General features: G+C 38.6%; 1 protein-coding gene across 1 annotated transcript in view; it reads right to left on the bottom strand.

Moving 5' to 3' along the window:
• Positions 1-5167: 5167 nt before the first annotated feature.
• The window catches only part of LOC126183490 (dedicator of cytokinesis protein 7), a 266895-nt gene continuing 254567 nt past the window's right edge, over positions 5168-17495 (bottom strand). The window contains exons 38-39 of the mRNA XM_049925523.1: positions 9817-9943; positions 5168-9664 (exon numbers count right to left, since the gene is read on the bottom strand). Of these exons, the coding sequence (XP_049781480.1) occupies positions 9508-9664; positions 9817-9943 (284 nt within the window). The 3' untranslated portion in view covers positions 5168-9507. The remainder of the gene's footprint in view (positions 9665-9816; positions 9944-17495) is intronic.

Below are 17495 nucleotides of genomic sequence, written 5' to 3'. Positions count from 1 at the left end.
AGCACAGTTGTTTAAATACATAAAAGATGTATCTCGCAATATACCTGAGTTTCAAATACAATTCACTAATAGCGATACATTTCATCCTGGAAGATCCAGTGCACCTACAGTCCGTGAGGAAGCTGCTGTTATTATAACTGATGGCGGAACATCACCAGACAGTTTTGATTTTGTCATCTATTCTAAAAGAACACGTGCATTTACAACAATATCTTACCACAACCCACATTCCTATTGACTGTGCTATCCCCTGCTCTTTCTATGTGGTGATTCTGGGTGGACTGTAGGTAAGCCACACGTTCAAGTACATGCTACTGCGTTGAGAACAGTCACAACACAGCTACAGTGCTACTGTTATCATTTGGCAGCTGGATATGGCTTCAGTATGCACCAAGCAAATTATTTCAACAATATATCATTAATTGTTATGTAAAAGTAGAAGACTTCAGGTTGGGATTCATTGGCTTCCATCAAAGAGAACTCAGAGCTTGTAGCTACAGAGTTTTTATGGACTTTCTTAACGCTGTTATTGAAAAGAAGACGAACAGTTAGGGGGAGCTGCTGTTGTTCTTGCAAGTTATATTGGCAACCTCCACAATATTCACAATTATTAATAAGCTATGGGGGGGGGGGGGGGGGGGGGCGTGCGCCTGCTTAGGTAAGCCTTATCTGTTTCTCCCAATTACTAGCAGCACCAAGTGGGCTGAAATTACCTCTCAATTGACTGTTTCTAGGGTTTTTCCATTTAAAATTGAAAATGTTATTACATGACCCCCCCCCCCACCTTTTTTTTTCTTTTTTTTTTAAAAAAGTACTAGGCACACTCATTGGTTATGTCTGTGTTACTGAATTTCGCAAAAAAGGTCTGTCTCCCTCATGCACCACATTCTGCTCATTCTGTTAAATGAAGATAAAATGCATTCAACTGAAGATGTAGACTCTTTAAGTCATGCAGAAATTCCAAATAAAGAAACTGATTCTGTGATTCTGAACTTTTTCACATTATTCAGGAATGTGTGGTACACAGACCTTGCAGTTCAAATGGCTCTGAGCACTATGGGACTTAACATCTGAGGTCATCAGTCCCCTAGAACTTAGAACTACCTAAACCTAACTAACCTAAGGATGTCACACACTTTCATGCCCGAGGCAGGATTTGAACCTGCGATCGTAGCAGTCGCATGGTTCCGGACTGAAGCGCCTAGATCACTCTGCCACAGCGGCCGGAAGACCTTGCGGTACTACCAATCAAAACGGTCCTTGCAGGCGAGAACAAAAATGTATCAAAATTTACCCAAATGATTTTGAGGAGGAAACTAATTTAAAGTGCAATGGCTAACCTAATTATAGGCATGCAGTAATGGCATTTCAGTGACAGTTTATCATTTATCACTAATAATCTGTGGATTGTACCACACTGCAAGATTTCTCAACAGAAAATACTGCTCTCATGTCAGTCTCAAGCACTGAAACTTCCTGGTAGATTAAAACTGTGTGCCGGACAGAGACTCGAACTCGGGACCTTTGCCTTTCGCGGGCAAGTGCTCTACCATCTGAGCTACCCAAGCACGACTCATGCCCTGCCCTCACAGTTTTACTTCTGCTAGTATCTCGTCGCCTACTTTCCAAACTTTTCAGAAGCTCTCCTCTCCTACCTTCCAAACTTTACAGAAGATATCCTCTTGCAGGAGAGCTTCTGTAAAGTTTGGAAGATAGGAGACAAGACACTGGCAGAAGTAAAGCTGTGAGGGCAGGGTGTAGTCATGCTTGGGTAGCTCAGATGGTAGAGCACTTGCCTGCGAAAGGCAAAGGTCCCCGAGTTCGAGTCTCGATCTGGCACACAGTTTTAATCTCCCAGGAAGTTTCATATCAGCGCGCACTTCGCTGCAGAATGAAAATCTCATTCTAGTCTCAAGCATTGTTGTTCAATCAAATCTGTTAAATATTTGTACAAATATGTGTATAAAGCACATGACTGCATGGCTTTAGAACTGCATTCAGATTCTGAAGGTCAACAACAACTCATCATTGATGAAGTGGAGATTTAGTTGAGCTGTAGTTATGAGGCCATCAGAGGCTATGTGGCTCAAAAATGGTTCAAATGGCTCTGAGCACTATGGGACTTAACATCTTAGGTCATCAGTCCCCTAGAACTTAGAACTACTTAAACCTAACTAACCTAAGGACATCACACAACACCCAGCCATCACGAGGCAGAGAAAATCCCTGACCCCGCCGGGAATCGAACCCGGGAAGGCTATGTGGCAATTACTCAAATATTGAAATTCCCACTGATCTCATACAATCAAGCAACTGCCTGTTCACATACAGGAAGAACACATGGTGTACTTTCAGGTCGGATATGAAGCTGCTGCTAACCTTAAAAAGAGATTCCAAACTCATGTCATTGTTTAAGTTTTGTAATGATAATATTATCGCCTGCAAATAATTTTACTATGAAATTCCAGAACATTTTGTGTGATCAAAAGGATAATGGATTATTCGCAAGAAAAACAACAAGTGCTTTGAACATATCTATACTGTCAATCCAGCCGACACCATAAGATATTACCTCTGAGTACTACTTCTTCACATCAAAGGACAGCACTCATTTGATGATCTGCATGCAGCTGTTGGGATAGTGAGGGACTTACTCCAAGCTGAAGAATTACACCGTATGGAAAGAATGCTTAGAGGAGGCTGCTAAACACTAAATGACAATGCAACTGAGATGGCATTTTGCATCATCCACATATTCTGTTCGCCTGCCAGTACATCTGAGTTGTGGACAACATTTCAAGACATACTTTCAGAAGATTTTCGGAGACAAACATATTACCTGAAGCCCACAACCTCTCACTGCTACAACTGGAGGATGTTTGTAAATATCATGCCAAATCTTGCCAACAGTTCAACCTGCCGACCCTTGTTGCAATCATCGCACAACACACAATAGAAGCTTACAACATAGAAAAAGAATGTATGAAGAGCAAGCCAACTTATGAAAAATTAAATAAAAACAGAAAGAAATAGCTGAGGAAGTCTTGCATTCAATAAGAAATAAGATTCCTAATTGTTACTTCATCAGTGGGGTGGGAGGTTACGGTAAAACATTTGTCCACTATATTTTGTGTCACATTTTATGATGAGAAAACAATATCGTTTTAACAGTTAGATGGACAGGCATTGCTGCCAACCTCCTCCATGCTTCTGATCTCATAATTTAGGACAAGATTTCAATGGCTCCCAAAGATGCACTAAGTGTTGTTGATTGGCTTTTTGTGGACATAATGAATAATAATCTCCCTTCTGGAGGCAAAATAATTCTATTTGGTTGAGATTTCCATAAAGTATTACCCATCATTAGGCATGCCAATAAAACAGCCATTGTCAAAACTACAGTTAAATGATCACCTTTATGGTCTCTTGTTAAAATGCATAAGCTGACTTAAAATAAGAGGGCGCATGATGATCCCGTTTTACTGAATGGTTACTTTAATTGGGTAATAGTGATTTAGGAAATTAAACAGATTACTTGAGTGAAGTGATCAAACCCCCTAAACATTGTTACTGTAATTACCACTTAAATAAGTTTCACCAAACTCCATCTGCTTAGTAATAGGAGGTGAGCAATTGACTACAGACACTTTTTTTTTGTGCCAGGAAATGTCGTGTATGAGGGCATATAGTAAAGAAATGGAAATGATGCTGCAAATTTGTGTATTAGCAAAATATGTTAAATTAGTGATGCTCACCTTGAAAAAAAACAGCAGTTTGAGTCCTCATGTCTGTATTAATTCCTTCTCTTGCTCAAAATATTTCTGTATGTTGTTATCATTTAGGCTGTGGAGGAGATCCATTGATCTCGCCTTCTGGCATAGCAGAACAACGCATCGGCAGTAAACTGATTGTCCAATTGTCCACTGCCACTGAGTTGAGGAATTTTTGGAGAAACTTACCACAGCCTAAGAACACAGTTCAAGATAAAAAAAAAGAATTTCCCCTACACACCATGACAAATAGTTCCTTAGCAATGTGAGTAGTCTTTTGAGTTGGCTAGTATACTGGAATGAACAGGAATCCTAAAATAAAATTCTTTATTTACAGCTAACCACTCAACTGTGGGGTTACAAATAGCTGTAGGCCAATGGTTGGAAAGTTAACACAAGAAGCATGAAAGTGCATCCCACAAACTCCTTACATTTATCTCCACCCTAAATTACTGCTTAATGAACTGCACAAGATACTTTTCAAACAATACTTTTTGACATCCACATTAAACTATGTCCATCTGTCATTTGAACAGTACCTCCATTAAGTGAAATGCAGGAAGATCTGCAGTGGATAGGCATTTGGTGCAGGGAGTGGCAACTGACCCTTAACATAGACAAATGTAATGTATTGCGAATACATAGAAAGAAGGATCCTTTGTTGTACGATTATATGATAGCAGAACAAACACTGGTAGCAGTTACTTCTGTAAAATATCTGGGAGTATGGGTAAGGAATGATTTGAAGTGGAATGATCATATAAAATTAACTGTTGGTAAGGCGGGTGCCAGGTTGAGGTTCATTGGGAGAGTCCTTAGAAAATGTAGTCCATCAACAAATGAGGTGGCTTACAAAACATTCGTTCGACCTATACTTGAGTATTGCTCATCAGCGTGGAATCCGTACCAGGTTGGGTTGACAGAGGAGATCCAAAGAAGAGTGGCGCGTTTTGTCACAGGGTTATTTGGTAAGCGTGATAGTGTTACGGAGATATTTAGCAAACTCAAGTGGCAGACTCTGTATAAGGGGCGCTCTGCATCGCGGTGTAGCTTGCTGTCCAGGTTTCGAGAGGGTGCGTTTCTGGATGAGGTATCAAATATATTGCTTCCCCCTACTTATACCTCCTGCAGAGATCACGAATGTAAAATTAGAGAGATTCGAGTGCGCATGGAGGCTTTCCGGCTGTCGTTCTTCCCACGAACCATACGCGACTGGAACAGGAAAGAGAGGTAATGACAGTGACACGTAAAGTGCCCTCCCACACGCCGTTGGGTGACTTGCGGAGTACAGATGTAGATGTACAAGTGTCAAACAACCTGAAAGTACATTAAAAAAACCAACAAAGATAATAATTCTTTATTTGTGTGATTTATGAATTTACAAGAATAATACTTTCAAAAACTTCTGAAATGTCACAATGTTGATGCTGAGTTTTTATTTCCAAATCATATTAAACCATAATTTACAGTTCTAATCAATAAAATTATATTTGCTTTAAAATTGTAACACACATATAATATATATATTTTATCAGTATGCTATGAAATTACTTCACACAATGAATAGATTCTTAAATTATTTAAAAAACCATTATACTGTACTAAAACTGAGCCAGTTCACACTTCTATAATTGTCAGACAAAATAAGGCACATGAAAAAGAAACTTCTCTGTGTGTATATGTGCGCGTGTGTGTGCCCACATTTGTGCAAATACATCAAGCCCTGATGATGTTATGGATAAGACAAGTCAGTTATTATAAAACTTGTAAATACGTGCACATAATTTGCAGTTCACTAAACTAATATGATATGTAAAAAAGCCACAGTTACAAAGTACAGAAATACTATTGAGAAGATATAAACTTTCACATCTCATTTGCAATTCTATAAGCACAGCCCACGGAAAATAAAAATTTGTTTAGCTGCTAACAAAATTTAAAATTACATTTAAATGCAAAGAAAAACAGTTTCATTGTGGTCAGCTATCTTACGGTGATGGTTTTGCTGGTTACTAGGTTACTTTTTCATCTGCAAATCTGCATACTTATGAAATAATTTTTATGATATAATTTAACCTCAGTTTAGTTTAATTACTTGCACATTCTGCTGAACATATTTGCAGTATCTTGCTGTGATGTAGAGCATCTTTAGAGTTACACATTTTCTGAGATAAATTATTTGATTAGCTACATGATAGGGTTTTACATTAATCTTAATCTACATTTACACAGTCCATTCAGAAATTGATTGATGGAGTGGGAATGATGTAGCAAAGATTTTATTTTTTCCTTGGGTTTCAATATATTTAATTCATAAGGAAATTGGCAAATATTTTTCATGCCTGGACAATTATCTCCCTTCATGAAATTAAAAACCACAAATGATTAACAAAATTTTATATCATAGCAATGTCATCATCAAGATTGCCACACAGAATCCTACAGAAACCACTGTGAAAATTTACTGCATTTTTTTTATCGGAATATTGGAAGGAATTATCATGAAAGGGAAAAAAGAAACTTTCAGCATCTTTTTGCCGCGTGTTACAAATAATAATACAAAATAAATTACTCTGAAGTCAAAAGAAGCAAGAACAATCATACTGCCACACACTGCTTTCCTTTTTCTAAAAATTTTGATCTATATTCTTGCTTTCAAAATGTTTTCTTAAGATACTTATTGCATGTTACCAGCATTCTGATAAAAAAGGAAATGCAAGCTCTGATAAAGTACAACAGAAATCTATTCAGTGTTAACTGTCAACTCATGACTACTTCTGCAGTATCAGCCATTTGTAAATGATATTCCTAGGTTAGACCTGTCTTTATGGTTATATGGTACACGGTCATGACAATACTGAAGAAACAAATTTGTTCAAATTCTGCTTACATGTTGACACAAGAAACTTACTGCTAAGTGACAATAGAAAGAGGACATTATAAATAGAGAAAATGAAATTAAAATTGACTGCAAAAGATATATGTAACTTATAAAAATAAAATTATGATCTATTTCTGAGAAAGATCTTACATCAGAAACAGTTGTATCATGGATTTTGATCTAATTATGTGTTTTTATTAATTTTAACACACACTGTAATTCGAGATAAATGTTGACTTAATGTTTTCAAGTCTTCCTTTTTGAACACTTAATAATTGAGTCATGATAACATGACATTTCTGGATGTAACATGACACGAAGAAAGTTTTGTTTCTTATGACACAAACACAATGTGGAAGTAGCGGATTACACGTATTAGGTGTATACAAATCTGTCAATGTTCTGCAGCTTGCTGGTAGTATTGCCTATATGTTCAATAACTTCTCATGTGAATACTTTATTTTAAAATTGTTCTGATATAAATTTTAGCTGATAAAATTTACCACAATACAAAATGAATTACCTCAGAATCACATGGAACAACAGTAAGTGAATTCCACATCAACCTAACTAAGGAATAGTTGAAAAGAGATTGATATTTAGTGGTGTTGCCGAGCTGCAGGAAATTCATAAACTGCTTGAAAACATAAGAGCACCCCCAACAATTCTTCTTGACTGACTATAAGAGAGGGTGCAGGGAACATATAACAGAAGTTCTACACCACACACAGATTGCTTTAGTTGGAGGAAATGAGTAAGCTACATCTCCCTAATGAAGTTCTACCAATTAAATATTCCATATAGACAATTATGATCATTTTATAAAGAGGAAGATATGCTTTACAGGTTTTACTGCTTATTACAAGTACCAGTCTTTACAAAAGATCATGTGCTATAACAACGTTTATCTCCAAAGGTTGGTGATGCAGGTATGCTGTTTTGTCGAAGTCATTCAACTTTCCCCAAATGAGAGCTAAGAGAAATTGGAAATCGTACAAAGCACAGCCTGATACATACACCATGTAGATAGACTAGGCCCATAACTACATGAAATTGGAATACATTTATATCATTTTTACCATGTAAACCATAACCACGGGCTGTGGCGTTATATGCATCAAAGTCATGAATTGCACAAGCAGTAAAAAATGAAGACAATTGATTACTTCAACATTAACACAGGACTTTAGAAAATGTATCTATCTAATTTCGACCCATGCTGCATATTTTTGTCAGAAAGTGCACCTGAAATTATCCCATTTTCAGTGAGGAGGAACAATAAATACAAACCCATAAAATAAAAATGAAAGATCTTAAAAATTAATGGACCTGGGATTTTTATTTTTGCCTCTTCTGTACTGGAAATTAATTAAACCAATATTTAGCATTCACCAGTTGCTTTCTTGATTGTTACACATCTTATACTCACATCTGAAGAATACCAAGTCAACTAATTGGCAGATTCAAGTAAAGCAGAGTAAGGAAAATCTTGTTACAAACCACTGATCTCACCATAAAGATATGTGATATCACCCTAGTCTTTCAGGTTCTGTAACTTCAGTGGAATAATTGTTTCAGAAAATTAAGACTCTGAAAGTAGCTTCAAACATAAAGAACAAAACTTTCTAATGCGTTAAAATTATACACCAGACAAAAACAGTGAATTGTGAGTTATTAGTTGACATACATTACTAAACATTTCAGTCTAATGCAGGAGACCCACAAAAAAAGTGATAAAACTAACAAGCAGAACATCACATATTATCCATCCTTATAGAGGACCAAACATCATATTGAGTGCAATTTTGCCTTTTAATACAGGCTAAATTTTCATTTCTATATACTGCACAGTCTGAGCATACAATCTCAGTCAAATCTATTCCTTCAGCTTTCAGAAGCTATGGTCTTCCTGGCTAAAATATACGGTCACAACTTACAGGCAGACTCAAATATTCAGTTTGCAGTATATCTCTCACACTTGATCAACAAAGCATGCCAGAGAATCTCTGTGGAATTTGGAAAGTAAGAGGTTGGTACTGGTGGCAGACTGAGTGATGCCATCTAAAATACCTGGCTAATGCAGTAATAGCACTGTCCATGAAAAGCCTGAGCGCAGGTTCATGTCCCAGTGCTGTACAACATTTAAGTCTGTTAGGAACTGACATATTGGCATTTCACCAGATCCTTCATGTAGATATATGAAGAGCTGTAGGATTTCATACATGGAACTCAAAACATTACTAATTTTGTTCATAACAACAACAAAACTGTCTGAGATATTGATACAGGCATTTTTTAAGGAATGAACAGTCTAATGGCACATCTTAAAAATCTCCTCTTCATGTAGACATTAAATAAATTCACATTGAGTACCCACATTACAATAATTACTATTATTAAATAATAATATTAAGACAAAACACTATCTAGCTTACAGCTCAAAATCATCAAAGGTGACAGTCACAAGATTTAATTCTAGCATAATGTTGAAGTCTAATGATACTCCTAACATCACTATTATTATACGCATGAGCATAAATTAGTTATAAAATAGTAGCTTAATATCACAGATATTCATAGCAACACACTGCTCGTCATAGTATCGAGACGGAGTGAAGCATTTTTAGCTCATTTTATGCTGATTTAATGTCTGTGGCACACTATGAAACAAATCTTTCTGAAAAATCAATTTAAGTTATATAACACAAAAGTCTCACAGATCAGTTCATTGTTTGATTTTTATCACTTACAAAACTGCCCTGTATAATGTCCCACAAGAGATAGATAAAAATTTATCAACACAAGTAGAAATGTATAAAAAGTTAAAATTATGGTAACATTCAATTGTCAGCGTTTTTACTTTTTGTTAATCGAGGTTCGATGTGCATTGTTTACAGTGATAAGGGGAAGTAAGCGCTCAGTAAAGCAACTGTAATTTCTTTCAAGTTCACGCTGGTAATCTCTTTGATCTGCACCAATCAAGTTTCTATTCTTCTTCAGAGCATCATTGCACCTGTAGGAAACCAGACATGTTAGTTTATGGACGTAGTATTTTAAGACTACTATGCTACAAGATCTATGGAACAACAGAAACGAATATGATTCTCTATACAATTCGCTTACAGTACTTATAGTGTTTTCTTTTCACCCATGAAACCGACTTACTTTTTAGAAAAATCCTTGAAGCAAAGTCGTAATTTGTTTTGAAGTTTATTTGGAGCTTTCTGTCCACTTAGAAGCTCAGAAAGGAAGACAACAGCTATTTCCATGGGCCCTTGATTTACAGTTGTACCTAAACAAAACAAGTGTAATCAGTTACACCATTTATATAAAGGTTCCAGCCTACTACAGTCTGCACACACACACACACACACACACACACACACACACACACACAATGAAGGTTAAATGATAAAATAACATCCTAAAATTATCGATTTGAAGTCTGAACCTTGCAGAAATGCCTTACAGTACACTGAGGAAAATAGTTCTTCAATTTACAGCACCAAAATTGTCAAATTTTCACCAAAATGGTTTATTTTTGCAATAGATACAATACTGCTTAAGCAAGAGTACTCAACCAAATGTTCAGCATTAAGAAATCATCAATGTAAGAAAAGAAGCACAAAGATAAATAGTCTATTTTCAGTTAGCAGCTTTTCCAAAATTTGTACACAAGGGCCTAGTATAATGATAGATAAAAAATTTCTTACAAGGCAGCACACAGTTCTGGAAGCAAAATAATCATCAGAAAAACATCTGTCATATATGCATCTGGGAGATATTACTGCTGTTTACTACATGTGACACAATAATGAATAATGTCTTACACCTTACAAATAATTCTGTCTTTTACTGATAGGTAGTCTCTCACAAGGACCTTTAGGTAATCCGAGATGAGTTACGCTATGAGTACTCGAAAAAAGTTTGACTAACAGAAGACTTGAACTAAATAAATGCTATTTAACATCATATCCCTTCTCCCCCCCCCCCCCCCTCTCTCTCTCTGTCATAGCCAATGGCTCTCCTCACCATTATTGCAGAAATAACAATGCTGTGTCTCTCGAAAACTTTGGAAGAACAGGACCTCTCCCAGGTCGCCATCGTACTTGCTGATGATGGTCATCTGCAGTAGTGAGAACTGTGATTCACTCCTGAACACAACCCAATGCCATTCACCAGCATTACATACCTCCCAGCCATAGTACCACTCCAAATGCAGCCGTTTCTGTTGTGATGTTAACAGCAGCCTGTGCATGAGACTGTAATTCCATAGTCCAGCTGCTGCTAGTCTAGAACAATGGAGCAAGATGACACAACATGTTTCATGGAGCCCATTGCTTTTTGTTACATGGCAGGTGCAGTTGTGAAGGGGTTTCAATGTGCTTGGTGCACCAAACGGTGATCCTCCCTTGAAGTGGTCAAGATGTGGTTGACTAGAACCTTGACAACGACAACAACGATGACGACTATGCCTGCCTTCACATTCCCATGCAGTCCAACATTAGGCCACTGTCACATCTGAATGCTCTACAAATCTGGATGTTGCACAATTTGACCAGCTGGCCACATGAAGATCCCTTTCCAAACTCTGTCAGGTGTTTATAACACTACCCACATGCGTACATGGCAGGCTCTCCATGTCCTTCACAGAGTACACTCAACATCTGACATTTACTTACTGTACTAGGCCTAGTAACAACACAAAACACAAACGGCACTTACGCAATCTGAAGGGTGTTCTCTCTGTCACAGAGAATTGCAACTCAAATACTTTATATACCTGCGAGCAGTGTGGATATGCACAAAGTTACATTGACGTCTGACTAGATCTTCTGAGTGCTCCAATTTCTTTTGTCACGCAGTGTATTTTAATATTTACTGTATATGTTGATATTGTATTAAATGTGTGCTTGGTGAAGTGCTGGTAAAGCTGTTGTTCTGCCTGTATCACCGAACACCATTTCAGGACAGTATACAAACTCCACACAAATTCTTCCACCATATAGTTTATATTATGTAGTTTTGTCAACTGTGGGATTTAGTTTTTGGCCTACGGTCACGGATTATATTTGTCACCATCTGGCTCAGCATGAAATGGTATTTAATACAGAGGTTTGAGAAAAATATGGAAACACTACATGCCTGAACATAAAAGAGGAAAATCAGCATTCACTAAGTCACAATATGGACGAAAGGGTGTGTTGAGTGATAATGACAAACAGTAACTCAGGAGAATTATGACAAAAAGAAAGAGGATGAAAGCTGCAAAAAGTTACTGCAGAACTGAATGTCCCACTCATGGACCCTGTCAGCACAAAAACAACACAAAGGGAGCTCTATAAGCAGGAAGCTACAGGAGGTGCTGGAACTTCAAAACCACTTGTCAGTAATGCAAATGCCCGTAACAGGAAAAGGTTCCTTGACTATGGAACAATGGAAGAAACTAATTTGTTTGGATGAGCCTTGTTGCACACTTTTCTAACTTCTATCAGAGTTTATGTCCCAAGAGTGAAACATGGTGGTGGTTTGGCCATGATTTGGGCAGACATATCGTAGTACTCCATGAACCCCACAGGGATGCTATGTTTCAAGAGAAAAGGGTCGCTGTTCACACAGTTTTTGTCATCCAGGACCATTGGTGCAAGCACAAGAATGAACTGTTGCACCTCTCATGACCACCACAGTCACCAGATCTCAATACCATTGAGACTTTGTAGTATACTTTGTAGGGAAGGGTGCAGGATCCACCGCCATCATTGTTATCTGAACTCACCACTATTTTGCAGGAAGAATAGTACAAGATTCTCTTGAAAACCATACAGGACCTGTATTTATCCACTTCGAGATGAATGGAAGCTGTTTTGAATAACAAAAGGTTTCCTATATTGTATTAGGCATGGTAAGGTGTTGGGTTTTTTGGTGTTTCCTTTTTTTTTTTTTTTTGTCCACCCACGGTACCTTTGTTCACAAAGGGGTCACGTCATCTCATACCCAGAAAGTTCGCAAGCTGAGTTAGCTCACATAGCAGTGACATGTTGCCTGAAGGTTACAGCAAGAGGCAGATCAGATGTACTTTATGCTATTGAAAAGCAATGAATCGTGTGAGTGGTGAAAATAATGAGGTGGCAACTAAATTTATGGCCCTTTTACCTTACACTGATAGCATTTCCAACAAAAGGGTGATCTCAGTTTGCTTGCCTAAGGTGAGTGTTCACTGTATCCCCTGCAGTTGTGGCATGTCAAATATTGGTCAAAGCAATAGGACTGTGGAAGACCAATGTATTAAACACATGCATTGCACATGGTTACAACAGCCGAGCAAATATGGTATTGCAGAACATTGCCTTGGCACTGGTCGTTCTATGGAATATCACAACATGCAGATTCTGGCATGCACTTGCAGCTATTGGGATTGGGATAGTGTTATTGGGATAGTGTTATCGAGTACAGATTCAATTAGTAAGTGACCTTACAAATAGAGGTGAAGGTTTTTGCTTATTGGTCACTGTCGAAGATGTCACATGGCCACATTGCCATAAGTTGTTGGAACATTTTATAAGCTGGGAGAAACTCAAGTTACACATTGTTCAGCCTATGTACTATTAGTGAATCTGCAGTTCCATTTGTAGTGATATACACCATTTCCAGCACAGGACACAAACTTCACAAACACTCTTCCATCATATTAAATTGTTTAAGTTGTCAAGTGTTGCCAGCTGTGAGATGTAATCTGTGGCCTATAGTCCAAGACTCTCTCTCTCACACACACACACTCACTCACTCTCTCTCTCCCCCGCCCCCCCTTCCCCCCTCTCCCTCCCCCTCCTATCTCGAGATGACTGGGTGTTTGTGTTGTCCTCATCATTTCACCACCATTCATGCAAGTGGCGAGATTGGACTGAGCAAAGGTTGGGAATTTGTACTAGCACTGATAACTGCGTAGTTGAGCGCCCCACAATCCAATCCAAACCAAACATCATCAACATCAACATCATCATCATCATCCTCTCTCCCATCTGGTCATTTATCAGTTGATTAGTCTCTAATTTCCAGGAATCAAGCACATACCAATTCAAATGCCACAGCTGCAAAGCACTGTATGTTGGAATGACATGCACGAATTTTAGCACAAGATATAGAGAACAGATCAGATGTTGGCAGTATGACACTAATTACAACATATTTGTAGAACATTTAAGACAATACAGTGGAAGATGTGAAAATTATAAGAATAAATAATCACAATAAATCTCATCCCAATACAAGAAAACTCTCACACTCACAAAGCCACAGTAGAGAGCAAGCAACTGATAAATGACCAGCAAATGTCTTCACCAACAGTTCAGCAAGAGCACATGTAGAATAATATCAACATACACAGTACATAACGAAATATAGTGACCAAAAGGTGCCTCGGTCAGAGCTGTTAGTAACTTACAAATACTTGTACAACAGCATAATACTGTACGTAAGCTGAAAGTTCTGTATATGAAATTAAAAGTATTTGTATTTCAGGCCACAGCTGAAGGCCGATTAAACTGAGGCAAAACACACGCAGCAAAACCAATATTGCCTTTATTCAGTTGCAAACAGATGGCCCTAACGTAAAACTCATTAATACAATATTAATAGCAACTGAATACTGACAGATCAACAATATTAAAAAAATTAAAGATGGAGTTTAGTGACAATGGTTGAAAGACAAGGTCAGTCACTTCTTCATAGTAAACAATCAAGTGCTGTGACATCAGAGTTGTTGAGCCTCGTCATGCAAAATGATGATAATGTGGGGGAGTAGATTGAGATGTGGTGACAGAATGGAGGAAGGTGAGAATATTGGGAAAACTGTGTATGTCTGTGGGGATTGGGGCAGGAACTAATGGAGGATTGGAGGATTGCGAGAACAAAAGAAATGTTAGAAGGACCACTCCCATCTATGTAGTTGAGAAAATCTGGTGCTGGGGGAAGCTTCCATATAGCACTAGTGGTGTAGCATCCACTAAAATAGAGTATTTTGTGTTCACCAGCATGTTGTGCCACTGGAGGCCAGCTTTGTTCTTGGGCAAAATTTTGTGGTTACCATTCACTTGGGAGGACAGTTGGCTGGTTGTCACACCTGCATAAATTGGTGTGCAGAAATTGCAGCAAAGCTGCTATATGACATGGCTGCCTTCATAGGTAGCCCTTCCTCTAATGGGATACATTAAGCCTGCGATGGGACTTAAGGGGCTGTGCTGGGCGATGATGATGATGTTTGGTTTGTGGGGCACTCAACTGCGTGGTTATCAGCGCCCGTACAATTACCCAATCTTTGCTCAGTCCAATTTTGCCACTTTCCTGGATGATGATGAAATGATGAGGACAACACAAACACCCAGTCATCTCGAGGCAGGTGAAAATCCCTGACCCCGCCGGGAATCGAACCCGGGACCCCGTGCTCGGGAAGCGAGAACGCTACCGCGAGACCACGAGCGGCGGACGTGTGTGCTGGGCGAGTGAAGCGGACAGGATTTGCACGTAGGTCTTCTACTGGGACATGGCCCATGTGGCAAGCAGTTGGGAATGGGTGTGCCATAGGAACGGACCAGGATATTGTGTAGGTTGGATGGGCTGCCGAATACCACTTTCGGATGGGGTGGAAGAAAGTTGGGTAGTATGTCCATCATTTCTAGATAGAAGGATACATAGTTAAAGCCCAGGCGAAGGACGCTGTTCCAGTTGCTCCGGTCTGGAATGATATATGAGATGTGATCAAAAAATAACAGGAACTTTTTTTTTAATTTCACGGACTTTATACAGTTAATTTACAAAATTTTTGTTTTATCTTGTTGATACACAAGTTCCCGATGCATGTTTGCATTTTAGCTGTTTTTAATATTTTGTTTATTGTTGACAGTTGAAAAGGTTATACGTGTTTTCAAGTACTTGGAAAATTTTTAGTTACAAAAAGATGGATCAAAAATTTTCCGTTAAATTTTGCTTTGAAAAATGGAATAAATTGTGACACCGCACTTGAAATATTGACTGTGGCTTTCAGCAAATCTGCTATGAGTAAGACAAGAGTTTATGAGTTATGTAAACATTTCAACAAGGGTTGAGTAGACACTGAAGATGATGACCACCCTGGACATCCTAGCACATCAATTACTGCCAAATCACCATCAGGGAGGTTGCTGATGATGTCAGCATATCCTCTGGCTCATGTCAAGCAAATGTGTAGCAGCAAAGTTCATTTCAAAATTTTTTAATTTCAAGCAAAAGTGATGATGTGCAGAGATCGCTCAGGAATTGCTCAATGATGTCAACAACAATCCAGAATTTCTAAAGGAGGTTATAACAGGTGACAAAACATGGGTATACAGGTATGACATTGAAATCGAAGCCTAATCTTCCCAATAGAAACTGCCTGAAGAGCCAAAACTGAAAAAAGAAATTGGCAAGTTCGAGCACATGTGAAGGTTCTTCTTACTGTTTTCTTTGATTACAAGGGGATAGTGCATCATGAATTCCTGCCTTGTGGTATGGTCATAAAGTCAATAAAGAATATCAGCGCACACTCTGCTGCAGAGTGAAAATCTCACTCTGGAAACATGCCCCAGGCTGTGGCTAAGCCATGTCTCCGCAATATCCTTTCTTCCAGGAGTACTAGTTCTGCAAGGTTCGCAGGAGAGCTTCTGTGAATTTTGGAAGGTAGGAGACAAGATACTGGCAGAAGTAAAGCTGTGAGGATGGGGCATGAATCATGCTTGGGTAGGTCAGATGGTAGAGCACTTGCCTGCAAAAGGCAAACGTCCCGAGTTCGAGTCTCGGTCTGGCACACAGTTTAAATCTGCCAGGAAGTTTCACGAATACTACCTGGAAGCTATGTGCCATTTATGTGAAGTAATCTGAAGAAAACAACCAGAACTGTGACAAAACTGCTTTGGAAATTGCATCACAATAATGCTCCCACTCACACCTCAATGCTTGTTTGTGTTGCCTCAGCCCCCATATTCACAGGACATGGGCCCCTGTGACTTCTTTCCATTCCTGAGGATGAAGAGAACCATGAAAGGCCATCATTTTGCCACTATTGATGAGATGAAAACAAAAATGGCTGAAGACCATAATGAAAAGTGAGTTCCAGAAGTGCTTCCAAGAATGGAAAAAATGTTGGCGCAAGTGTATTATATCTGAGGAGGAGTACTTTGAAGAGAAAAAAGTTGATGTTGATGAATAAATAAAGATACTTGAAGGAAAAAAATTCCTGTTACTTTTTGATCACACCTCGTATGATGATGAGGTGGGGGTGGCTCCTTTGCAGCTGTTTCTTGGGCAGTGATGAGAGAATTCCAGGAGTGTCAGGATATGACACGGGGAACCTGTTGAAGGACCGGGTTTTGGTGATAGTGCCTGCCTGGGAAGGTCTGCACAAGATTTTCACCATACTAGCCCACTCAATGAAGATCAAAAAATGTCAATTACGGGAAAAAGTTGTGAAGCTGGGGGGCATTGTTTATAGGTCACTTTTTCATGTTAGACACTATTTTGATCCAGCAGCCGCTATGAATTAAGACACAAAGGAATTGCAGACATTGGCTGTGAGTGGGAATTGATTTAAATCAATGGGGAAAGTTGAAAATTTGTGGTGGACCAGGATTTGAAGCTGGGTCTCCTGCTTACTAGACACACATCTTCAAATTTCCCCATTGATTTAAATCAATGTCCACTTGCAGCTAATGTCTGCAGTTCCTGTGTCTTAACATGCAACAACATTTTACACTGGAAATCCAAATAATTTGAAATTTTGCTACGTATCTTTTTGAAGAAGACGTGTTTACATCCATTGAAACCACAGAAAT

The sequence above is a fragment of the Schistocerca cancellata genome, chromosome 4 (assembly GCF_023864275.1).
Source record: "Schistocerca cancellata isolate TAMUIC-IGC-003103 chromosome 4, iqSchCanc2.1, whole genome shotgun sequence".
Taxonomy (NCBI): Eukaryota; Metazoa; Arthropoda; class Insecta; order Orthoptera; family Acrididae; genus Schistocerca; species Schistocerca cancellata.
This window is presented reverse-complemented; position numbering and strand designations above follow the sequence as displayed.